The sequence below is a fragment of the Muntiacus reevesi genome, chromosome 1, assembly GCF_963930625.1.
Source record: "Muntiacus reevesi chromosome 1, mMunRee1.1, whole genome shotgun sequence".
Classification (NCBI taxonomy): Eukaryota; Metazoa; Chordata; class Mammalia; order Artiodactyla; family Cervidae; genus Muntiacus; species Muntiacus reevesi.
Genome location: NC_089249.1, coordinates 95,025,083 through 95,050,167, shown reverse-complemented (window position 1 = coordinate 95,050,167; position 25,085 = coordinate 95,025,083). Strand labels below are relative to the sequence as shown.

General features: G+C 50.8%; 1 protein-coding gene across 1 annotated transcript; it reads left to right on the top strand.

The window, feature by feature from the left end:
• The first annotated feature begins 4,824 nt into the window (after nt 1-4,824).
• PROK1 (prokineticin 1) lies at nt 4,825-9,616 on the top strand. The gene is made up of 3 exons (XM_065927374.1): nt 4,825-4,896; nt 7,666-7,791; nt 9,497-9,616. Exons 1-3 carry the CDS (start codon nt 4,825-4,827, stop codon nt 9,614-9,616), a joined length of 318 nt encoding a protein of 105 aa, XP_065783446.1.
• Nucleotides 9,617-25,085: the final 15,469 nt, after the last annotated feature.

Genomic DNA, 25,085 nt, shown 5'->3' with positions numbered 1-25,085 from the left:
ACCCAAGTATGATTAATACTTCCGTGTTTGTGGCCTATGGATAGGAGAGAAGAATGTTACAATTCACTTAGCAGTGAGTGATAACAGGATGCAATTGTTTTCTCTGCCCAAGTTCATGGATCTTCTGAATTCTGTTTATGAACCAGTTGAGGAGCTGTGATCCTAGGTTAAGAACTGCTGGTTTGGATGTGTGGGTTTCCATTGTTTTATTGCTTCTTTCTTTCTTTTTTGGCCGCACTGTAGGGCATGTGAGATCTTAATTTCCTGATCATGGATGGAACCCATGCTTCCTGCTGTGAAGAACAGAGTCTTAACCACTGGATGACAGGGGAAGTCCCTGGTTGCTCCTTTCTTTCTTCACATCTCTCTTAAGTGGGTCAGAGGCAGCTCTCGTTTAATCATTAGCCACTAATGAACCACTAATAAAGTGATCACCCATGTCACAGGCAGGAGCTGTTTGGCCTGTGGAATGCACTCCCTTTCTAGTTTGCAGAGCAATAGCCTCATGGTAGAGCTGGAAGGGGTTGCCTCAGACCCCCTAGGAGTCCAAGTTATCCCACGTATGAGGGTAAATGACCTTGGGGACTGTGTCAAGTCAGGCTTCCTGGGCCTGTGCATCTGTCCGAGGGCGTACCTATGTCTGAGTGAATGGTTGTGCTTACCACACAGACACACACACCGCCTGCATAAACAGTTCTGTAAAATGATGACATCCGCCCCATATCACTAATGCCGAGAGAGGGAGAAGGTGGCGTTGTGCTGGGTGCTGGGAGGACACTGCTGAAATCCACCTGTGCACAGGAACTGGAGAGCCCTCAGTTCTGGAGAGCAAGTGGACCCGCCAGCCGTGAACCTTGACCCTGACACGTGGGCGGCTCTGTGTGAACATCTGCTGACGGGAGTTATTGAGTCAAGAACCCCAAAGCTCTCTAGCGTCTCCTTGGGTATTTCCGCCAAGTTGCTGTCGATCCCTTGCCTCCCTCTACCTGGCTTGTCCTCAAGCACCAGTATCCAAGAGAAATAAAATGCTTTCCATTGCTGTTATTGGTCCTGTTTGCAGAAGCATTGCTCGTACCAATCTTCACGCCATTGTGTGCAATAATTAGTCGTGTGTTGTTGAGAGTGAGGGAAGGGGTGAGAATGGGGGATGAGGGCAGAAGGTGGGTGCTCGCCTGAGATCGCTGTTAGCTAGCATTGTCTCTTGCAAAGTGACCTATGTGAGGCTGGCGGTCTGTGCAGGGCACCTGAAACACACAGGCCTGCCTGCCTCTGTGCCCCTCCCAACACCCGGCAAAATGCCACCTTCTCCCCCTCTAAGTTACTGACAGGTGGTGGTCTCTTGGTTCTCCTGTGGTGTGTCTGGCTCGGTGCCATGGTGTACAGATGGGCCATAACCATATTATTTTGACTCTTACCTGGAAGGAGAATTTTACATGAAGGCAGACAGGCCCATCAGTTTTAAAAATTTAATTGAAGTATAGTTGATTAACAATGTTGTGTTAATTTCTGCTGTCCAGCAAAGTGATTCAGTTATGCAATATTCTTTTCCATTATGGTTTATTACAGGATATTAAATACAAGTTCCCCATGCTATACAGTCTGACCTTGTTGTTTATCCATTCTATATATAAAAGTTTGTCTCTGATAATCCCAAACTCCCAATCCTTCCCTCTTGCCCCCCACTCAGGCCCATCTAATTTTTTTTTTTAACTTTTATTTTGTATTGTAGTGTAGCCAATTAAAAATGTGGTAGTTTCAGATGAACAGAGCAGGGATCCAGCCATACATATACATCTATCCAGCCATACATATACATCTATCCATTCTCGTACAAACTCCCTTCCTGCCTAGGCTGCCATATAACATTGAACAGAATTCCCTGTGGTGTACAGTAGGTCCTTGTTGATTATCCATTTTAAATATAGCAGTGTGTACATGTCCATCTCAAACTCCCTAACTATCCCTTCTCCCCATAGGCCCATCTTTTTAATGATAGAAAATGGCAATAGTTGCAAGTGTTGCTGTGTGCTAGGCTGCATGCTGAGCACTCCAGCAGCAGCATCTCTCTTAATTTTCCTCAAACCACCAGAGAGATCCTTCAAAGTGTAAATCACATCCTGCCCCTCCTCTGCTCCAAGCACTCCAAGGGTGCCCATCACCCTTGCTGTCAGGCCTGCACCATGCCTTGCAAGGTTGGTAGGGTGTGGTCCCGCTTCTGCTCCAACAGCCTCCATCCCTCTCCCTTCCCCTGTTCTCCTCCCTCCTTATTGCTCCTGGAACTGGCCTAGAAGGCCCTACCACAGGGCCTCTGCCCTGCTTCCTCCCCGCCAGGCTCTGCCCAGGGCACTCTCTCACTTCATCAGAGTTCTTAAGTATCTTCTCGGAGAGACCCTCACTCCATCTAAAGCACCATACCTTGTCATGCTCTGCTGTCCTCTCTGTCTTCCTTTTTATTTTTTAATTTTAAATATTTATTTTTATTTATTTGTTTGGCTGCACATGGTCTTAGTTGTGGCATGTGGGATCTAGTTCCCCAACCAGGGATCAAACCCAGGGCCCCAGCATTGAGAGATTAGAGTCTTAGCCACTGGACCACCAGGGGTGTCCCTCTGTCTTCCTTTTTAATACCACTCGGCACCCCTAGCCATTTTACCATAAATCTATTTATTTGTCTATTATCTATCTCCCCCATATGAGGGTAAGGATCTTGTTTTGCTCATTGGTCTATTTCCAGCGCCAAAAATAGTGCCTTCAATATAGTGAAAAGAAAGTGAAACTGAAGTTATTCAGTCGTGTCCGACTCTTTGTGAGCCCATGGACTGTTGCCCCTGAGGCTCCAATGTCCATGGGATTTTCCAGGCAAAAATACTGGAGTGGGTTGCCATTTCCTTCTCCAGGGATCAGACTCGGGTCTCCCACATTGCAGGCAGGCTCTTTACCATCTGAGTCCTTCAATACAGTAGTTGTAACTAAATATGTAGTCAATGAATACATAAATAAATGGACGAACACTCACAGAAGCCCATAAGTGCTATTCTCACCCTCATGTTACAGATGAGAAGACAGGCTAGATCTAGATTTGCACTCTGCTCACAGTCGTGAAGGTGAGCTGCTGTTCTGGTCCCCACTCTCCCACTCATAAACGCTGGTCAACGTGTCTACCTGGGAGTCACATTCCCTTGAGACACTCTAAGAAAAAAAGTGTTTGATGGATTAATATGTTTAGGAAATAATTACAAATTGCATTTCCCTGCTTGGTGTTCCAAGTGCTTACTAATATATGAAAGGCCCTGAAAGTCCTGAGGTAAAAAAAAAAAGTTGGTGGAACTGTGTAATCAGTGTCCCAAAGCTTCGACTGTGGAAATCTCATATATGAGTATTTGTATGCATGTAACACCTATTAATATATTGCAGGACAAAGAGTTGACTCATCTGAAAAGACCCTGATGCTGGGAAAGATTGAGGGCCGGAGGAGAAGGGGACGACAGAGGCTGAGATGATTGGATGGCATCACCCACTCAATGGACATGGGTTTGGGTGGATTCTGGGAGTTGGTGATGGACAGGAAGGCCTGGTGTGCTGCAGTTCATGGGGTCACAAAGAATTGGACACCACTGAGCGACTGACCTGAACTGAGGACATTTCTTGGGCAATAATGGCTTTTATCACTGTGAACAGAAGGGACTTTTATCACTGTGGGGATTGTCTGATAAAAGGTCCTGGGAGGTCTTTGGATCAGTTGGTAGCAGGGGCCGTGCTCAGATTCACCTTCCCCAAGCCTGGTGTCCAAGCCCACCATGTTTGTTAGCCCCTGGATAAAGTCAAGCTCAACCCATAGAACAGGAAGGCACGTGGCTCCTGATGCCTTTAGCTGCAACCCAGCTCAAGCACGCTTTTCCTCAGGGACCTGTCAACTGGCTTATCCTCTGCCCTCTGGTTCCTGAGCCAAGTGACACTTGGTGTTTGTCCAGAGCCTCTTAGAGGACAATTCCTTATGAACTTCTCAGGAGCATCAACCCCACAAGCCTGGTTTTGTTTTCTCATTCTTATGTCTCCCTACTGGAATTTTAACCTTCTAGGGCAGCGGTCCCCAACCTTTTTGGCACCAGAGACCAGTTTCATGGAAGGTAATTTTTCCATGGACCAGGACCAGGTTGGGGGGATGGTTTTGGGATTATTTCAAGTACATTACACTTACTGCACACTTTATTTCTATTATTATTACATCAGCCCCGCCTCAGATCATCAAGCATTAGATCCTGGAGGCTGGGGACCCCTGTTCTAGGGGACCAAGGACACTGCCTTCTCACGATGTCTTCTCAGCCCCTCACCCTGTGCTGAGCCGACAGGAAGCGCCCAGATCATTCTTGTTGGCTTGAGTGTGAAGGAGCCGATGATCCTGGGTTTGGTAGCAGGGAGGGGTGAATGGTGATGTTGCAAATCCCTTGATTTATTACCAAAGCCTTCCCCTGGCCCCAAGCAGAATAGAAGGATGCCCCAGAGGCGACAAGGACTGTGCGGTGCGATGCGTGGAGCTGACTGGATCACTGCGTCCTGAGAGTCAGAGTGACTGTCGCTGCCACCAATGGTTCATCTTTATTGGTTTTGATGGTGATTCAATGTCATTAGGGATTCAGGTCTCATCTCCATCTCTGAGATCATCTGAATAACAGTGCGATGGGCAAGAGTGGAGACAAGGCATCCCCAGGCAGCCTGGATCGGACGCTATAAATCTCAGGGGAGAGCCTGGCCTTCCGAGCTGGCAGGTTTGAGGTGGCGCGGAGGCAGCGGCACTGGCAGTGGTTGCCTTCACCCCAAGCGACCATGAGAGGTGCCACGCAAGTCTCAGTGATACTCCTCTTGGTGACTGTGTCTGACTGTGCCGTGATCACTGGGGTAAGTCGTCCAACATTCTCTCTGCCCAGGGTTTTGGGAAGATGTCAGGGTCTGCATGGGACAGGACCCAGGAACCACACAGGAGGCAAACCAAGAGCATGGGAGCCAGCCTCAGACCGCACTTCTGAGAGGCATCTCACAGGGTTTTCGTATTAGTTAGACCTCGATAAAGGGGATCTGCTTCAGAGAAACTGTGTAAATCAAATTCTGCTTTCAATAAATGAGGAGAGCATTGCAAATTCTGAAGTTTGGATCTTTAGTCAAAAGAAGATTTTTGAGTAATAATGAATCTTTTATAAAGTGGATTAGCACTCCCTAATCTATCTTTTGTGTAAATTTTAGTTTTCATGCATGGTTTGGTTCACATGTCAAATGTAATTTACATAGCAAGTTGACTTAATTAAAGGCTGCGACCTTATTTAGCTTCTGTTGGGTATGTTTAATGTTTCTCTACTCTTAAGAAAGCCAATCTTGAAACTCTTTCTTTCCCATGGGGTTTATATGTTTTGACTCTGTGCCCAGTTGATTGGAATAAGGGTGATGCCAACAATTGACTAAGTGACCCAGAAACAAGTGTTAGATAACAAGTAGAAATCCAGTCCCACTGTGGGTGCACCCAGGTAGGCACATTGAAGCGTTCAAGACACCCCAATAGTGGTTCTCCCTCAGAACATTGACTTCACCTGGACTCACCCTCTCAAGGGCACAGCTTGTGTGATGGTGATGGGACCATTCTTATGAAAACAGAAAGTAATGACTGATCTGGGAGCTTTCTAGATAAAAAAAACACTAGAACAAAAAAAAAAAAAAAAAAAAAGAGGGACATTCACTTTTGTTTCAACTTCCTCCAGCTTTTTACACAGAAAATGGAAATGTAGAGAAGGTCAAACCATTCCTGGAACTGGATTAACTGTAATGTTCACAGAAAGCAAAATCTCTTTCTTCTCTCTTTTAGAGGAAAAAGACTGAGTTTCAAAGCAGAACAAACATCAAAGGCAAGCCAGTGCTTTTGGGACCCAAAGCATAAATACAGCTGTCAGGACAGAATTGTACCTAATGAATGTAAACTACCGAAAGCTGCCTTCCTAGTCAGAGAAGTTAGAACTGCTCCCCCCGCACTCCGAGCCCTGCTGCGGCCCAGTCTGACTCTCAGGAAGAGGCTGGGCTCTACCGTCCCCACAGGGCCCTGCTCCCTAGACCATGACTGTCCCAGATTCAGTCCTGCAGGGTCCCTCCTCCCCGGGGGGGACAGTGATGCAACACCTCTATGGCAGAAGAGCCAGGTGGAGTTCACTCAGCCCTGACCCTGAGCTTTCAGGGACCGGCTGGTGTGTGAGACGTGCCCTCACTAGGTTGGAGTCCAGGTGACTGCCCCCTGCACCCCCTCTGAGGGTCGAGCAGCCCCAGCGTTCCCCACTTTACTGCAGTGCCCACAGGGAAGCCAGAGGGCACCCCATGGCCCAATGGAGAAGGAGTGAAGTGAAAGTTGCTCGGTCGTGTCTCACTCTGCGACTCCATGGACTATATGGTCCATGGAATTCTCCAGGCCAGAATACTGGAGGAGGTAGCCTTTCTCTTCTCCAGGGGGATCTTCCCAGCTCAAGGATCGAACCTAAGTCTCCCCCATTGCAGGCGGATTCTTTACCAGCTGAGCAACAAGGGAAGCCCAGTGGAGAACGGCCAACCCAAACCCAGCTCCCAGCTTCAGCTCAGACAAGCCACTGATCTCTGAAGTGGGAAGGTGGGGTGCTTCAGCAGGGTGGCCTCTCCTAAGTCTGGAGCAGTTTAGTTCTGTTTTCCTTCATGTCGGCTTTTGCTTAAAGCAGCTTTGTGTAGGTCTTCCCCAGTGGCTCAGATGGTAAAGAATCTGTCTGCAATTAGGGAGACCCGGGTTCAGTCCCGGGGTTGGAAAGATCCTCTGGAGATGGGAAAGGCAACCGACTCCAGTACTCTTGCCTGGACAGTTCCATGGACAGAAGAGCCTGGCGGTCTACAGTCCATGGGGTCACAAAGAGTCAGACACAACTGAGCGACTAAAACACACATAGATGGCACCTTTCAGAAACCAGGCCAGGGCCACGCAGCCCCTGCTCTGAGAGCACCGCCCGGAGGAGTTCATCTCCATCCTAGAGGAGTTACTGTTATTAACCCGTTTCACTGGTAATAAACTGAGGCACAGAGAGGCTAAATAACTTGCCAATTGTCACATAGGGGCCAGGCAGGCCAGCAGAGACGCCCTGGGGGGAATCACCTGTCGGGGGTGCCGGCCCCTCAGATGAGACTGGGTTTCCAGGGAGGACTGAGGGGCCACGGTGGGAGGGAGAGGCACCACCCCGAGTACTGCTTGGTGGGGGCTGGAGGGTCCCTGTCCAAGAAACTTGACATGGACCGCCCTGGGGTGCAGACCGCTGGGACCCCTCCTCGAAGAATTCGAGTTAGCTCAATCTCATTAGCACCCACTGAGCATCTCCTGGTGCTAGAAAAGCTCTGTCTCCTAAGCTCTAGCCTTGTCAGAGGAGGCCTCCCCACCCAGTGGCCCCAGAGGATCTCAGGGGGTGCTCAGATCCGGTTTTGCCGCCCTGCTGAGCCCTGAGCTTCCTGCCTCCACAGGAGCAGGGGTGGCCCTGCATGGCCCTGGGTGTCCCGGGGGACTGAGGCCTGGGTACCGCTCCCAGCGCCCCTCTGAAGGGTTTTGGGATGTACGTTCCCTTCCGGTTTCTCTGGGGTGGTGCTCACAGGCACTAATGGCCCCTTGTCTTCCCCCCGCAGGCCTGCGAGCGGGATGTCCAGTGCAGGGCGGGAACCTGCTGTGCGGTCAGCCTGTGGCTTCGCGGGCTGCGGGTGTGCACCCCGCTGGGGCGGGCAGGAGAGGAGTGCCACCCCGGCAGCCACAAGGTACTGCTCAAGGCCCGAGGCGCTGGGCCAGTGTTCTGACTCCAGTCTAGGAACTTCTCGCCACCTCCTTACTTTGGGGGCGGTTGGGGTACAGTGGGGTCCTAATCACACAGCCTGTTAGACCTGGAGGCTGGAACCCCAGTTCCTCATTTACTGAAGGCCCTGGGTCTCAGATACCTCATGCATACAAAGAGGAGAGTAGACCGACACCCCTAAAGTTTCTGATCTGATAAAATTCTGAGTCTCCTGAATGCCCTTTACTGCACAGGATTCTTCCCTCGGGACTTCACAGGTGGCTCAGTGGTAAAGAATCCACCCGCAACGCAGGAGACGAAGGAGATATAGGTTTGATCCCTGGGTTGGGAAGATCCTCTGGAGAAGGGAATGGTGACCCACTCCAGTATTCTTGCCTGGAGAATCCCATGGACAGAGGAGAATGGCAGGCTGCAAGCCATGGGGTGGCAAGGTGTTTGACACGACTGAGTGACTGTGAACGCACACACAAACACACCCACATCCTTCCCTCAAAAACACAACGCAGTAAGACTATAAAAGAGGCTCCCACCCAGAGCCTGAGTATGAGGGGTGTGCAGGGTGAGGTTGGCCGGGCCCCCAGGGCACATACTTTAAGGAGATTCACTCCTCTGTGCCCTAGGCATGCAGCACCCACTCTGCTTCCTTAGGAGCTCCCAGCCCAGAGACTACAGAACGGCTCCATGGCCTTTTTTTTTCTGATTGTCAGGTGGATGCAGCAGCACCTTGTGGGCTTGCGCCCCCTTCCCTGGGCTTTCTGTGGCCAAGATGCCCTGCAAGCCCCTCTGGGGAGCACGCCTGCACCCTGGAGCATCCGCCAACTGTGATCCTCTCTGGCACAGCCCTCTTAGGCGTGAGGAGGCTGAGGCGGGGAGGGAGAGAGGACACAGTCCTTGTAGCCTTGGGATATTCCCAAAGCGGGCAGCAGAGGTAATACACCAACTGCTTACCATGTGCCAACCTTCATACTCAGTGATGTTTTTGCAAGTTTAAACCTCTTTAAGTTTATCATGTAAACCTATTTACAACCATATGTGGTAGCCACTATTATTAACTCCTTTTACGGATAATAAATTGAAACACAGAGAGGCTAAATAACTTGCCAGTTGTCACACAGCTGGGAATCGGCAGACTTAATTTGAGCCCAGGCTGTCGGACTTATCTATGCTCCTAACCCCTCCTACTTGAGGAATCCTCAGTGACCCAGCCTTCCTGTGGGTGTGAGTCACCCAGCAGCTACATCCCCGACACCAACACAGGGTGGAGAGTGTAATGGATGAGCTACAAGTGATATTCAATCACCGGTGTGGGTGTGAATTTGTGAGAGAGTGGGTGTGCTGGGTCAGTGGGGGGAGAGGGGCGGTGGGTGGTGTGGGGGCTCGTGGAGTTTGGAGGATAGGCGGGTGGGCCACATTGCGTTGTGGCTGATCACAATGTCAGAGCTAGATTGCCTGAGGTCAAATCCTGGCTCCCCCACAAGCTGGCTGTGTGACCTTGGCATGTTACTTAACCTCTCTGTGCCTCAGTTTCCTCCTCTATAAAAGCCATTATTGTGGTGCTGGGGTGCAGGTGATGAGACATTTCAGTCAGGCCTGGGCCGGCCAGAGGCTCCCCGCCTGGGGGCCCGCCTCCCTTTGGTGAAGGTGACGTCTACCCTCCTCTCTCCCCGCAGGTCCCCTTCTTCAGAAAACGGCAGCACCACGCCTGCCCCTGCCTGCCCAACCTGCTATGTTCCCGTGGCCTGGACGGCAGGTACCGTTGCTCCACCAACCTGAAGAACATCAACTTCTAGGAGTGTGTCTGGTCTCAGGACACCCACCGGGGATGCCGGGCCTCTTTCTGAGCACAGCCTGGGGTGGTTTCCCTTGGACTTTATTTCTGCTGAGTGGCCCAGCCCTGCATCCCCTCGGCTGTCCCACTGCCTGCACTGCTGACCTAGGCCCCTGCTCCCCTGCCCACATATGTGCACCGAAGCAGACACCCATCACAGGGTTTTACAGCCTGCCCGGCCGGCCTGTGGAGTCCTGGCTGGCGGCCGTAGTCCTGGAGGAAGCCCGTGTGCATGGCTCAGGCCGGCTCAGGGGCGGTGAGTGACAGGGACGTGCTCCTTCCTTGTGTCTCTTCCTGCCCTGCCCTTCGTCCCCCACAGGTGAACTCCTCCCTGGGCCCTGCCGCTCCCCTCCGGCACGTGCACTTCTGCCTGCATCAGTGAGCTCGTGGAAAGTGTGGGGCCCCAAGACGTCAGTCAGCCTCCACACAGCTGCTGTGGGTTCAGCCTGCGGCCAGCCTGCTGGGTCAGAACTGCAGGCCCCCCATGCCCCTCCCAGCACATGTTACCAGTTCACAGTGAAGCCCCCGATCCTGCTGCCTCCCCGTGAAATGCAGACAGTGGCGGTTCATGAGGCAGTGAGTGAGTTCCCTTCAATAGTCCCTTTCCAAGGGTCAAGAGCAGGTCTATGTGTGACCCTGAGGAAGCCTCTGGCCTCTGCTCAGCTGGAGGAGGGATGGGGGGTAGCCGGCGGGCCACTGATTTTGGACACAGGAGGGGACTGCGACCCAGGACCGTGGCCAGGCTGTGTGTGCCCCACGTCTATTAAAAATACGGCATCTTCTCTGGAGACTGAGGGCTGCCTGAAGTTCAGAGCAGTTTGTCGGGGTGTCACACCGCTGGCCTCCATCTCATGTACAATCCCAGTCCCCCTCAGCACCTCCCATCTGACCCTGCTCAAGGCTCGCCCAGGCGTGGTGATGCCGGTAGCCGTTCGCACTGACTACTGGTTCAAGAATAAAAGCATGAAAAAGGGTCAAGTGGCCGTGTGTCCCTGCCGTGCCTGGGGATGTGAGGAGGGGGCAGGGCCGGGCTGTGTCCGGGCAGGAGAGGGATGTGACTGGAATCCCTCCTCCTCTCTGGGGCAATGTTTTGGAGAAAGTGGATACAGGGTCTGTTTGCAAGAAGGGTTCGAGGCAGCTCAGTGGGCGCTAGGTGATGAGGAGGGTGTGGCTCAAATGGGTTTCTGGGTTGGAGGCAGGAGGCCTTGTGAGCTGAGCCCTTTTGTCCCTTCTGTTGAGTGTCAAATAGTCGATGCCACCAGGTCACCGCGTGTGGGTGAGAAAGTCTGCTTCAGGGTCGGGCTGGTGAGGCCCTGAGCCTGCATCTGAACCAGGGACTGGAGTATCCCCTAAATGCGAGCCCTGTGTACCTTCCTCACCTCAGTTCTTAGTCTAGGAAAGTGCAAAATATAAGCTGAAAAGTATGTCATATCCTCTGCCTCTCAGAAGCCTCCAAGGAGACTGGTCTCTGAGTCTTGGGGTCCTGCCCTCCTTTCCTTGCCCTTAACCCTCTCATAACCCTGCTCAGGCCGTGCTCAGGACAGGCTTTACTGCAGGGCCCACCCAGGCCGGGCCTGGGCCCCACACAGGCCTTGCTCTTTGATTTTGGCTCCATTGACAGACCCTGGTGCTTTCTCTGCATGCCTGCCCCCCTCTTGCAGCCCTCGAGTCTCCTGGCCCCTGATTTTCAGGCTCAGGTACTGGATGTAGAGTTCCTTTCCATGTCCAGGAATTCAGTTTTCCCATCCTGCCCCTTGATCTCCAGGAACCACCTGCTGCTGCCAGGTCATGCTGTGTGTGGGGCTTTCCCAGCCAGTGTCCAGGTAAGCAGAGCTGACCTGGGTGGGGCATCACTGCAGGGATCAGTGTGATGGAGCAGAGACGCGGGGTGCCTGCAGACATGAGGGGCCCTGTGGCTGGTGACATGCCGCCTGCAACTGCCTCTCCATTCCAATGGGAGCTGGCTGATCTACAGACCTGTCGATGGGCCAAACCGTCCTTTTAATCTAACACAACTGATTCTCACTTTTTATATCAGAATTTTGAGGAATTGATAATTGGTCTTTGCCCCAGTTCCCTGATCCTTTTTTTCCCTGACGATTGAAGAGATCACAGGGGAGACTAGGGGAGCTAAGGAAAAGTATGTTGTTGTTCGGTCGCTCAGTTGTATCTGATTCTTTTGTGACCCCACGGACTGTAGCCCACCAGGCTCCTCTGTCCACAGGGTTTTTCAGGCATGAATACTGGAGTGGGTTGCCATTTCCTTCTCTAGGAGATCTTTCCAACCCAGGGATAGAACCCACGTCTCCTGTCTGGGCAGGTTGATTCTTCACCATTGAGCCACCAGGGAAACCCAAGGAAAGCATATTTACATAGAGTAAAGAATTCTTTATATATATACTGGTGGCTCAGACAGTAAAGAATCTACCTGCAATGCAGGAGACCTAGGTTCAATCCCTGGGTTGGGAAGATCCCCTGGAGAAGGAAATGGCAACCTCACTCCAGTACTCTTGCCTGGAGAATTCCATGGACAGAAGAGCCTGGTTGGGCTGCAGTCTATGGGGTCACAAAGAGTCAGACACAACTAAGTGACTAACACTTTCACTTTCTTCATACCAACCTGTAAGAATAATATACCCACAATAAGAATGTATTCTAGAAGAGTTAAATTAAATTAGAATTAGGTGAAATGGACAGCCCTTCAAGATGTGGGTCCCTTCAGTGACAGCCTGACCACCCCATATTTGCCCAAATCCCAGGTGATGCAGTGGTGAAGAATTTGCCTGGCAATGCAGATGACAAAAGAGATGCGGATTCGATCCTGGGTCAGGAATATTCGCTGGAGAAGCAAGTGAAGTGGCAACCTACTCCAGTATTCTTGCCTGGAAAATCCTATGGACAGAGGAGCCCGGCAGGCTACAGTCCATGGGGTTGCAGAGAGTGGGAAAGGACTGCACAAATGCGCTGGATTTCCTTCTCAGCGGGTGGAGTCTGGTGCCATCTAGTGGCTGACATGGGGGTGGCACAGACGAGCTGAGGAGGAATAGAAGGCAGCATCAGAAAGGGAGCTCGCAGAGCAGATGGGGACCACTTCCCAGACATCCCAGGTGATATACTCAGTCAGAGATTTCACGGGACAATGCTTCCACCTGGGTGAAGAGGCATGCCAGGATACATGTTTAATTCTCTTTTGCTTCCAGTTCCACCCTACAAATTTCTTTCCTGGAAGCCTCTGTCATCTTCCTGTGAGACATCTCCTCTCACGGATTCTCCAGGATTAGGAAAGTGGTGTTGGATGGGGGTCAGAGGACAATGATTGGATGCTCCCTCTCAGCCCCACCCCCCCCCCCCCAACCACCCACCGGCCTGTCTGTGTGCAGCAGAGCACCGCACGGGAAGAACTGCTTATCTTCCCAAATCTTCCTTTTCTCTGCTGGTCTTGATGGTTCGTGCTCCCACCACCCCCTACTATGAAGTCTGAAGCTCGAGGGCAGTCTAGAACTGTCTGTCTCTCTGTTACTGTCCCTTGTCTCTGACTTCCTTGTCAATGATCACCAAGCTCTCTTTCTTTTACCTCCTGAAAGTCTCTCGGCTCTGCCCCTTTTCCCTCTAGTCCGGGGCTGTCTGAGCCCCACCTTGCTCGGTGTGGTCCGCAGCAACTATTTCTACCTATTCTCTCTGCCTCCAGTTTCTCCTTAGGATCCACCCCTGCATGCCCACCAGTTATCCTTCTAGGCAGCACATTTGCCTGGTTCTTTCTCCATCAAAAATCCCCCCAAAGGCCTCTCTGCAACAAAGGAGAAAGCTTGTCCGGAAGCGAAAAGCCCCTTGTGGTCTGGCCCGGCCACCCTCTCTCTGCTGTCCTACTGTCTCCACCAGCCTTCCCAGCCTCAGGACTGTCTTGGTTTGTGGAAGATGCCGTGTGTATCTTTGCCCAGGCCGTTCCCTCTGTGGGGAATGCTCTGCTTTCCTCTCATGTCCTGTGACTTCAAGGCGTCCTGCAGATGAACTCACATGCATCCCCCACCTCCACCTGCATCCGTCAACACAAAGTGACTGGGACACACGTCAGGCCCCGAGTTAACCCTCGTTCTTAGAAAGCGCTCCTGTCTCAGTCAGCCTCCGCCGCAGAAGGAAGGGCAGTGTCTGAGTCCTGTCTGTGTTCCCAGGGTTGAATGGTGAAGGTCGTGGCTACAGCAGCTGCACAGCCAGAGGACAGAAGCTTGGGACAGCTGACCCTGGGTAGGGATAAGGGTGAAATAGGATCCACTCCTTGTTGACGTCCTCCTTGGTCTTCTGACACCCCTCTCGACCTCCGTAAGCTTCCACTGATGTTTTCTACTCAAAGTTTATAAAGAAAGGCTCCTGTGGGAGCCTGGAGTGAGCCACAAACCTGGGAGAACAGTGTGTGGGCCTCAAGGGGACCCCTGGGCCCAGGCCAGTAGGAGGGGCACGATCTGTGGCCCTCCATCTAGAATATTCTTTCTTGTGTTAGCCCCCTACTTGGAAGGCTCTACTGCCCATGGATCACAGGTATATTAGATTTATTTAAATATGAGTGTGACTTGGAGGAAAAATACGGGTGTGGTTTTTAACAGGGATCAGAGCCCCCAGAGTGGGCTCACATCTCACGTCATCAGGGGCAGGAAAAGCCCCTGGCCTAGTGAGGACAGAGGGGCCTTAATTTTGGGACTGAAGATTAGTGAGGAGGATTAACTGGATCTAAGCAAAGAGCAAGGCTGATGAGTAAGAAGCCGTGGGCATAGCTCTGACAGAGACAAGGCATAGAGAAACCTGTGAGATTTCGTCATGAAACTAAGCCCCGAAGACCAAGTAAACAAATCTGTCAAATGACAGCTTGACATTTTCTTGTCATTTTGCATTTGGCTCGTGTGGCAACTCTCACAGAATTATCTGCAAAGTTACCTTGCTACTGGGGTGACACAGTAGTTAACAGCACAGACTGAAAGCTTGGACCCTGGTCAGGCTGTTTATTAGATAGGAACCATGGACAAGCTACTAAGCCTCTCTACCTCAGTCTCCCCATCTGTAAAATGGGCAACAACAGTAATAATAGTGTAACCGAGCAGGATCCTATGGGGCTTTGCCATGTCCTCTGACTGCCTCTTATTTGTAGAGAAACTTTCACCTCCTAGGTCTTGCTAGAGTTCCAAAGAATAAATTTAATTTGAGAAGTGAGAAAATGCAGAAAGGAAAACAGCCAAACGAGACAAATAATAATAGTTTAGCCTTTAAACAAAGTCAAGGACATTTAGTTTCCCCCTCAGGGGCTATGCATAATATCTTGAGCCATATCCTTTGAGTTGTTTTGCAGATACTGAAACCCCCACCAGGTGGAAGAAGTTAACTGACTGTGTGTTTCCCAGAAGCACAGAGACCCCAGATGGGTTGGAACCAGTAGGTTGATGATGTTGACTCCCCATGACCTCACTACTAACCAAAAGAAGAATGTCTATGAGCTGATTACACACCCTGCCACCCTCTCCCTCACCCTGTCTTAATTTTATTTTTCTGGCTGTCCCTTGTGGCATGCAGGATCTTAGTTCCTCCACCAGGGATTGAACCCATGCCCCCTGCAGTGGAAGCATGGAGTCCTAACCATTGGACCATCAGGGAATTCCTGCTTACCTTGTCTTTAAAAGCCTACCCCTGGAAAGCCATTGGGGAGCTCGGATCTCCTGAGTCTCAGCTGCCAGGACTTCTTGTTTGGTGCCCTGCAATAAACACTGAACTTTGCTTAACAACAACCTGTTGTCTTGGCTCTACTGCACTTGGGCAAAGGGCCCCAAGTTAGGTTCAGTAACAGTAGTACCTGTCCCTTGGGGTTGGTGTGAGGATTAGATGTTAGTGCATGAGAAGAACTTAGGGTGGCCTTGGCCAGTGGAAGCTCCATGGGAATGTTTCATACGCTTTTTGTTTATGAAGGCGTCTCAGGTAGCACTGGGATCTGTCTGCCTGGCTCACTAAGCCAGTTACCTGAGGCATCTCCCCTGTGAGAGATTCATAAAACTGCCAGGAAGAAGCAAACACCTGCTCTTGGATGTATTTCACATTCCCAGAATTTGAACGCAGTAGGAAGAAATCTCGTTTTTTTTTTGGCCTATGTGTCATTATTATGATGTAGTTTAAAAGCACAGGTTTATGTGGGAAAAGCTCAATAACACTCCGTTTGGGAACATAGCTACACAAATAATCTTATCTAAGAGCTTCTTAATACCCTGCTTAAACATGTGAGTCACTGTTTCCAAGTGAAATGGAATGTTTGCTCAATATAGGCTATGATCTTAATACTGCGTTATACAATTTTTTTTTTTTTTCCCTAGGAAAAGCATAAGGAGTGTGGGCTCTGAATTTTATTCTGGTTCTTCTCAGGTTGTGTTCAAATTAAACCTGCCAAAGCATCTGTGTCCCCTGAGATAAGCAACTCAGGGCTGGTGACCCCAGGACTAGGAAATGTCATTTACTCTGTAGACTTGCAGTTCCCAAACCTTAGTGTACATAGAAGCCCAAAGGGTGATGTTAAAATGTTGTTTCCTGGGTTACCTCCAGAGACTCAGATTCAGTGGGGCCTACAACAAGCCCCCCTTCAGCTGAAACCGATGCTGGTGGTCCCTGCACCTCCTTTCCCAAGAAACTCTGCCTTACCCTGTCTGTCTCCCCAACCTTTGGAGGAAATAAAACATATAATGAAAGTTCCACTTTTCCCCCAAGGGACCGAGATTAGTTTCCATTAGGAAAAGCTCCAGTCAAGCTAGAGCATGGCCTTAATATTAAAACAATGGTGAGCAGGACAGGCGGGAAGGCAGGGAGAATGTGATGGGGGCTGCATCCATCCAAAATTAGGTTTCAAAGTTTGTGCAACTGTCCCTGGGGAAACCTCAGTCACTGAAGTGAAAGCAAGGGGGAAGAGGAACACGAGGAGGGGGCAACCATGAGGAGAGAGGGGAGGCCCCCCATGGGGCTATAATTTCCGCTCACTTGAAGGCGGACAGCTGGGGCCCCACCTGGAGGCTGGGAAGCCCTGCAGGTGAGGAGGTGGCTCTGGCTGCCCCGAGGCCCAGCCTAGAGGCAAACACGTGTCCTACATATGTTTCCAGGCCCCCATCTGGGGCCCAGCTGTGGAAACCTGGACCTCAGCCGCCAAACGGGATGCTCCGTGTCAGCAGGGGATGTTTGGGAGACGGGGCAGCAGAAAATGGGGCCTAGGCTCCCCGGCTCGGGGTTGTCCTGCCCCAGCAGCCTGCTGGGGATGGAGAGCTTTGCAAGGAGCCCCATGGGCCGAGGCAGCCCACAGCTCACTCCCAGATGTGGGGAGGGGACACACCTCTGAGAGCTCACTGTGAGGACTGCTGTACCTGACCTCGCTAGCTTCCAGGGAGGAACAATGAGAAGGGGCTCAGTGAGGCCCTGGGAGAGGCAAAGCGATAACTGTTTTGGGGCTCAGACGGAATTATGCTCTTGGGAGGATTTGGTCCCAGCGGGGCGCTGAGCCCCAGCCGGTCTCCCTGTGGAGTCTCTGCCCCCGGGTCCTCACTGGCAAGGGCAGCTGTGCGGTAACTAAGGAGTGCTGTCCGCGGTCTGTTCTCCAGGTGTTTGCTCCTTCCTTCCATTAGGGCCTGTGGGCACTTCTGATCCTGGGCAAGGCCACCTACGGCCACCACGGCCCTGGACAACCTGCTCTCTCCTAGGAGCCCTGGACCAGGGGAGACCCAAGGGAGTGGCAAAGTCCGTGGGCCAGGAAGGGCTTCGCTGGTTGCCCCAGAGATGCCCTGAGCCCCTGGGGAGCTTGGGATGATCAGAAATGGGGTCCTGTGCTGCCCCTAGCATCTCCCACCTTCCTTCCCAGATGCTGCCCTCCCCACCCCCCACCTTCTCCCCTCCACGCATGCTCTGTCCTCCCTCTGCCCTTCTGTCTGATGGTCCTGCCGCTCCTGGTGACACTGGGACCCAAGGCTCAGATTCTCCGCTCAGCTCCGCTAGGGGTGAGGCAGCTCTCAGAGTCTGTTTGCACCTCTGCTACAGGCGGACAGCGACTCTGGCCATCCCGCCAGTTTGTTGTGAGGTAGACCCCAGAGCAATGTGGCCCCGACCCTCCCTGGTGGTGGACCATGGTGGGGCTTGTTCATTAGGTACCCAGAGTCCTGTGTTCCATCGCAGAGATGCTGGATCCCAGTTCCTGGAAAGGGGACCCTTGGGAAGCTGGGGTTTTAGCCACAGGAAAAATGTTGGAAAGGTATTAAGCAAGGAGACCCCAGGGGCCCCCTCTTCTTGGGGTGATCTTGACTCTGCCCACCGCCAGCTGCCTGGGGGACCTCAGGGAAACAGCTTCTTTAACCTCAGCTTCCTCCTCAGTGAAATGGCGTTCCCACTGGGATTTCCCTTCCAGGGTTGTCGTGGAGCCGGAATGCGACGGTGCGAACCCCGGGCCCAGTGAGCTCTGCTGTGACGGCGCTCTGCAGTCCGAGAGAGGACTTGGTCTTCTGCCCATAGAAGGCGGGTTTTGTGTCCCTTCTATAAAGGATGGTGTCTGCACTAATCAGTCACCAAGGACGGTGAACTTAGGGGAGGATGAAACCCCGTCCTTCCTCACCCATCATGAAATGGGCTAGGTGGGAGGGAGGCTGACCTCCTCCACCTCACAGGGAGGAAGCCAGTCAGAGCCACTCTAGAACCCTCCCTCCCAGGGACACCGTTAGTGTCTTTTCAATTTTTTTTTTTAATGTTTTAAAGACCATCCCAAATAGATCCACCCAGGACTTTAGTGCCTGAGGCAGCCCCCTTTGTTCCATAAACCACCGCATGGAGTCAGCCTATTTGGTTCAAGGTGAAGATTTTAACCCAGGCTATTTATAATTCCCGCAATGGAGTGGGTGTCAGTTTCAAAGCAGTCATGCCAGATGTCGGTTTGGAAGCTGAAAGGGAGACAAGCATTATTATAAATTAATGTTGCCAGTGATTAATATTTGATATTTTTAACACACATTCATCTCGGAGGAAAAAAATCCCCTTTAATTAGTGAGGCTGGCTGTCATGCAGTCCTCCCCTTGATGACGGGCTGCCACAGGTCTTCTGGTGTAGCTTCAGGCAAAGATCTGACTGAGGGAAGAAAAAGTGAGCCATGAGGTCAGATTGTCTGTAGACCTGCCTCTTCAGGCGGATTCTGTCAGTCTTGGGCATCCTGCGCTGCCTTCACTCAGCCCATCCTTTCTCCTCTGTGCCTCCCGCTCCAGTTCTGGGCTGGAGAAACCACAGGTTGGTTCCATCGCAGCCTAGGAGTCAGAGATTTCTTTTGAGTCTGGGCTCTGCCCAAGAGTGAGGAGCCTCACTGGAGGCCGATGATGTGGGCTTGCCTGCAGACCCGTCTTATTTTGTCTGCACAGGGTAAAAATGAAGAGTTACCTGTATTTAAAATTCAGTATATTTCCCTAAAACCCACATTTCCTATGAAAGTGTTAAAGTGGAAGAGTTAGCTCCTCAGTCATGTCTGATTCTTTGCGACCCCATGGGCTGAAACCCGCCAGGCTCCTCTGTCCATGAGATTTCTCAGGCAAGAATACTGGAGTGGGTTGCCACTTCCTTCTCCAGGGAGTCTTCCAGACCCAGGGATCGAACTTGGGTCTCCTGCATTGCAGGCAGATTCTCTACCATTTGAGAATGTGGGAAGCCCCCACATTTCTTATACCTCTTAGGAAATGATGAATCCTGGCATCCTGAAATTGGGTTCCCACATTGGCACTAACTGGAAGGTGTGTTATTCAGCTGTAGAGGGTTGTTTAGACGCATCTGAACTCACCACACCCGTGTCGAGGTCTCCGCCACACCGTCCTCAGGGTGGCCACCGGGTGACTGGGGTTTACATCTGATCTGAAAATAATTTGTTTGATCTACACAGTGCTGGCTGCATTATGCTTAAAATTTTTGGAAGGCAATTAAATTAACTGTGTTTTTCTATTTTTTGATATTTACTTTTTAAAAATTAGAATTGGAAACACAATCTCCAGTACCATACAGGCACATATTGTATTACTTGCTTCACCCATAATTTAGTTAAAGCGAAGGTTCTTTGGTAGAACCTCTGGCAGATGATTTCTGCATTACCTGCCTGGCCCCTGTGGGCATCTGAGCTTTCTCCTAGTGCTCAGTGTCAATAATCCTCAGGTTTCTCATCCATTAAATGAGACCCAAGCAGGGTGGAATGGAAAATCACGGGTTTTGGAGTCAAATTGGTCCTGGATTGAAATCCTGGCAGTATCATATTCTGATTGGGAGCTGGGTAAGAGACAAATTTGTTAAGCTTCATTTTTCTCATTTGTAAAATATGGGTAAAGATATCCAGTCTGTATGTTTTTGGTGGTGATTAGAAGAGAGGAGAAAATATTAATAATAAGGGTGTATGTTTTTTTAATGCCTACTGTCCACTAAGGGGCTTCCCTGGTGGCTCAGCGGTAAAGAATCCCCCTGCCAATGCAGGATACTCGTGTTCAATCCCTTCCCTGGGTGGGGAAGATCCCCTAGAGGGGAAATGGCAACCCACTGAAGTACTCCTTCCTGGGAAATCCCATGAACAGAGGTGCGTGGCCGACTATAGTCCATGGGGTCACAAAAAAGTTGAACACGACTTAGTGATTAAACACCAAGAAGCACATACCATAAATTTAGCATGCTAATCATTTTAAGTGTACAGTTCAGTGGCATTAAGTACATTTGCATTCTGTGCAGCCATCATTACCATCCATCTCCAGACCTATTTTCATCGTGCAAAACTGAAAAATCTATACCCATTAAACAATTACTCCCCATTTCCCTCCTCCCCCCAGGCCCTGACAACCACCATTCTGCTTTCTGTCTCTATGAATCTGACCTCTCTAAGTACACCATATAAGAGAAAATAAAGCAGGTGTGGTCAAATTTCAACATTTTTGATATCTGAGCGAGGGTATCAGGAATTCTTTGTACTATTTCCGTACAACTTATTTCTAAATTATTTCTAAATAAAAAGATTTTAAAGACTGAGACAATCCAAAGACCTCTTCAAATACATTCCATAGTCATAAATTTGACATCCAGCACATTCAGGAGGAAGAGGTCAGAAACCAAAGAGCAATGGAGCACCTACTCAGCACCCAGAGCCCCGCTCCGGGGAAAGCCATTGAGCTGTGGTTTGGGGAAGAAGGGCTGGCAGGTTGCTCCTAAATCCCATGTGGGGTTGCTTTCCAAGTAGGGAGTTGAAAAGAGGAGGAAAACTGGAGGGAAGAGAAGAAGAAAGGGATGAGAAGATTCTCTGGTAGAAATCAGGCCCCTCCCCACTGTTCCCCCACTTTCACCAGGGCTAAAAGGGGACGAAGAAGGTGGCCATGGAGAACACGAGCCCCTACAGGACAACAAAACAGAATCTCTCTGTCATGCATCTTGAGATCATGAATGTTTGCACTATAAATATAGTTTTAAAGAATCACTAAATAGTTGGGGTGGAGAACTCGATCCAAAACTTCAACTTCAAAAAGCTTCATGACATTGGATTTGGCAATGATTTCTTGGATCTGATGCCAAAAGCACAAGCAAAGAAACATAAATTAGATTACAGTGAAACAAACAAAAAACATTCGTATATCAAAGGACACGTCAACAGAGTGAAACTTCAATCCACTGAATGGGAGAAAATATTTGTAAACCACATATCTAATAAGGGGTTAACATCCAGAATATGCAAAGAATTCCTACAACTAAACGACTCGTAAAAAAATCAAGTATTGAAGCCAGAAATTGACATCAATACAAAACTATTACTTAATTTTGACCAAATCCTCTTTCCCAACTATTTGGTGATTCCTTAAAATTGTGTTTATAAAGCAAAACATGATCTTGATTAAGATGCACGACCCAGTGATCCAGAGACTTGGTTTGCTGGGGACCCTGAGTCCTGCTTTGGAGTTGGGGGAGGTCACTTTTACCCCTCCCTCTTTGCCATTCTATTCAGGAAGCTGGAACGGGCTTTCCCGTTGCATTTTCCCATAACTCACAATGTGCTCTCCTGTGTGTAGGGGGCCAGGTCCCCAGCCCCAGTGTTCTCGTGAGAGGACCCAGCAATTCTGTGATGTGTTGGGCAGACATTCCCACGGTTCAGGTTGCTTGATGCAGAGCAAACAGAGGTATGGGTTTGGAGGCTGGGAGCTGGTCTCCCCCAGATTTCTGCTGACCAAGACTGGAGGACTGACCAGTATTCACTCACAGGGATCCCTTTGTGGTCAGGAGGGGAGAAGGGTGGGGACTTCCACATGTGCGAGCAATATTTTCCAATGTGTTTTCCAGGTTTCCGGTCTTCTGAGATCTCTCTCGCGTGAGCCGCTGCAGTTCCTCTGTCCTGCATTAAAGACCCCTGGACCCCTCCCATCTTCTTCAACCCGAGGCTTGTTGAGTGTGGATGTAATGTGGTCATCTTTGCTGAACTATAGGGTTTTGGTGCTGGGAGGGTCATGTGGTCAAACTGAGAGGATGTGCCCCCAAGAATCATATTTTGAGGTACTGATCTATTATTTTTTAAAAAAAAAATCCTCTCATTTTCTCCTTTCTCTTTTCCTCAGGAAAGGAAAAGCCAGCTCTGCTTCTATTTGCCTCAGGGAAGATGTGGGCAGGGCAGAAAGCAGAAGGGACTGGCAGAGTTTCCAGGTCAGGACGTTTCTCCTGAAGCCCTGGAAGAACCTGGGGCTCCTCAGAGGATGTAGAAGCAGAGGCAGGGGACTCAGGCAGATTCTGAGCCGTGGGGACCCAGATCCTGCTTCTTGGTGGTGGTTCAGGGAGAAGGCAAGTTCAGGGTGGAGGGCCATGTGGTTAGTCTGGGGGAATATGACCGAGGCAACTTCCAGAAGACTGGGTTGGCTCAGGTGGGACATGGAGGTAACAGGAACCCAGGTAGGGACAAAGGAAGACCACCACGCACCCCCTACCCCTTGCAAACTTGACCAGCTGGAGAGTCATGTGCATCAAAGCACACCTGCGGGGTGCTGCAAAAACGGCTAAGGTGAATTGACTCCTCGGTCTGGAGGGCTGGGGGCGCAGTGCAGAAATTCAATTGATTCCTAGAGCAGAAAAAAGAACTGCTGTTCTGGACACAGCAGAGATTCAGACCAGCTCTGTGAACTTGTGAATCCCACATTTCACAAACGAAGAATTGAGCCTGGAGAAAGACTGAAATGTTCATGGTCACACAACCTCAGTCGTTTATGTCTCTGGTTTGTAGGAAGCCTAAGGAACAGCAGCACTAGACTCTCTTATCTTTGACCCTCGCCTGACCCTCTCATTGTCACTGTCTTTACTCTACAAGAAGATACCGAGGCATTGAGAAGTAAAGGGATTCAGTCAAGGTCACACCAACACGTGGCCAGGGTTCAAGCCCAGGACTGTCCCACACATACTTTCCAGAAACCATGCACCCCTTGCAAACCGGCGCTGGTAGAGGAGGTGTCTGGTTCTTTGGATCACAGCAGGGTCACCAACAGAACCAATCTTTCCCCCACTTGACTGTGGGCTCCCTGGAGGTGGCGATGAAACAAGCCCCCCATTCAGTGTGAGCTCACAGGAGATGCTCAGGGAAGTGTGCATGTTTGACCTTGTTGCTGCTCATGTCTGAGTGGAGGTCACAATGCTGGGTACCCTGGAGAGGCTGTCCCTGGGCCCTGAGTTTGTCTGAGCCACTTTTGTGGGTCAGTTCTCCGACACAAGGAATCTAGACCAAGGGGAGTTGTCCCCACCTGGCTCTGGGTAACCAGTGATGAAATCTTATCGTGGCTTTTCAAAAAGCTTTTTGAAGTGTTTGGCCTGCTTCCCGGGGATTAGCAGTCCTAACATCCTGTGCAGTCTGAGGCAGCCTTCCTGATAATGTGCACTTGAATGCTGTTAGAATGATCCCAATCTCGTGAATAAACACGGAGAAGCCAGTGCTTTGGTTCTTGGCTTTGAGGGTCACCTTCCAGAGGGAGAGGGGGCTGAGCCTAAGTTTCAAGGCTCATTGTCCAGGAGTGTTTGCTGCTGGGTCATGCTGGGCCACTGGCAACGTGGAGCTGGCCGGTGGCGAGATGGGGGGCGGGGAGATGTTGGGGGAGTGGGGTACCACACTCCTGCCTCTTGTGCTGACACCCACAGGTCCCAGTCCCAGATGCTACAGATGGGCCCACTGCTCATACGTATGACTGTCCCAAGGGATGTCCAGAAGTTGGGAGCAGTGAGCTTGAAGCAGTGCTGCCCCAGACTTGACACTGTAAACTCATGACCCCCCCCCCCCCCCCTGCCTTGCCCCCATAACTTGTTAGGCCCTGTGATATACTGTAGCACATCAGACCAGGAGTCTTGTGACAGGACTTATTTTGTGTTTAAGCTCTTCTTCCTTATGGGCAAGAACTCTAACCTCTCTGAGCCTCCATCTCCTCATCTGAGGACATAATAAAGTTTCGACCATCTGTTTATTCCTTAAGAGTGGCGGCAAGATCAGTTGCCCATTCCTTTGCTCATCCACGAATTTACCGAGCATCCACCGTGTCAATGCTGTGCTGGGCTTAGTCGCTCAGCCGGGTCTGACTCTTTGCGACCCCACGGGCTCCTCTGTCCATGGGATTCTCCAGGCAAGAATACTGGAGTGAGTTGCCATTACCCCTCCAGGGGATCTTCCCAACCCAGGGATCGAACCCAGCTCTCCCGCATTGCAGGCGGATTCTTCACCATCTGAGCCATCAGGGAAGCCCACCAAGGGTCATCCTGGGTGTTAATGTTTGGGGGGAAGCATTGATTGGATGCAGGGCCACTGAGAGAGGACATGCAGGCCCTGGCCTGGCAGGACAGCCTCCTCAGGGAGGGAAACAAGGAACGAGCTGTACCATTTGGTGGTGTTATTTTCTCTCTACTTCCCTGGCTTTTGGAAAGGGAGGGTGCTGCGATGATGCTGTTAGGGTGTTTTTGGAATATTGAATGTGCCCATGGCTGCTTCCTGGGGCCTGAGAATCAGTAACGTCCTGGTCTGCTGGGAAAGGACATGGGGGTGGAGTATTGCCATGGCCAGGATGGGGTATGCCTGCCCTCCCGTTGTTTGTTGTTCAGTTGCTAAGTCGTGTCCGACTCTTTGCGACCCCAAGGACTACAGCACACCAGGCTTCCCTGTCCTTCACCTTCTCCCAGAGTTTGCTCAAACTCATGTCCATTGAGTTGATGATGCCTCCCAACCATCTCATTTTCTGTTGCCCGCTTCTCTTGCTTTCAATCTTTCCCTGTTTGTCTTCCTAAGGCCTATCATAAAACACTCAGGTCCCCTGTCGACTGGCCTCCTGAGGCCTTTGCACATCAAATACATAAACTCCTGGATCTGTCCCTCTCAGAGTCCCCCACCATCCCACCTCCCTGTGTCCAGGGTCCACCTCTCTATT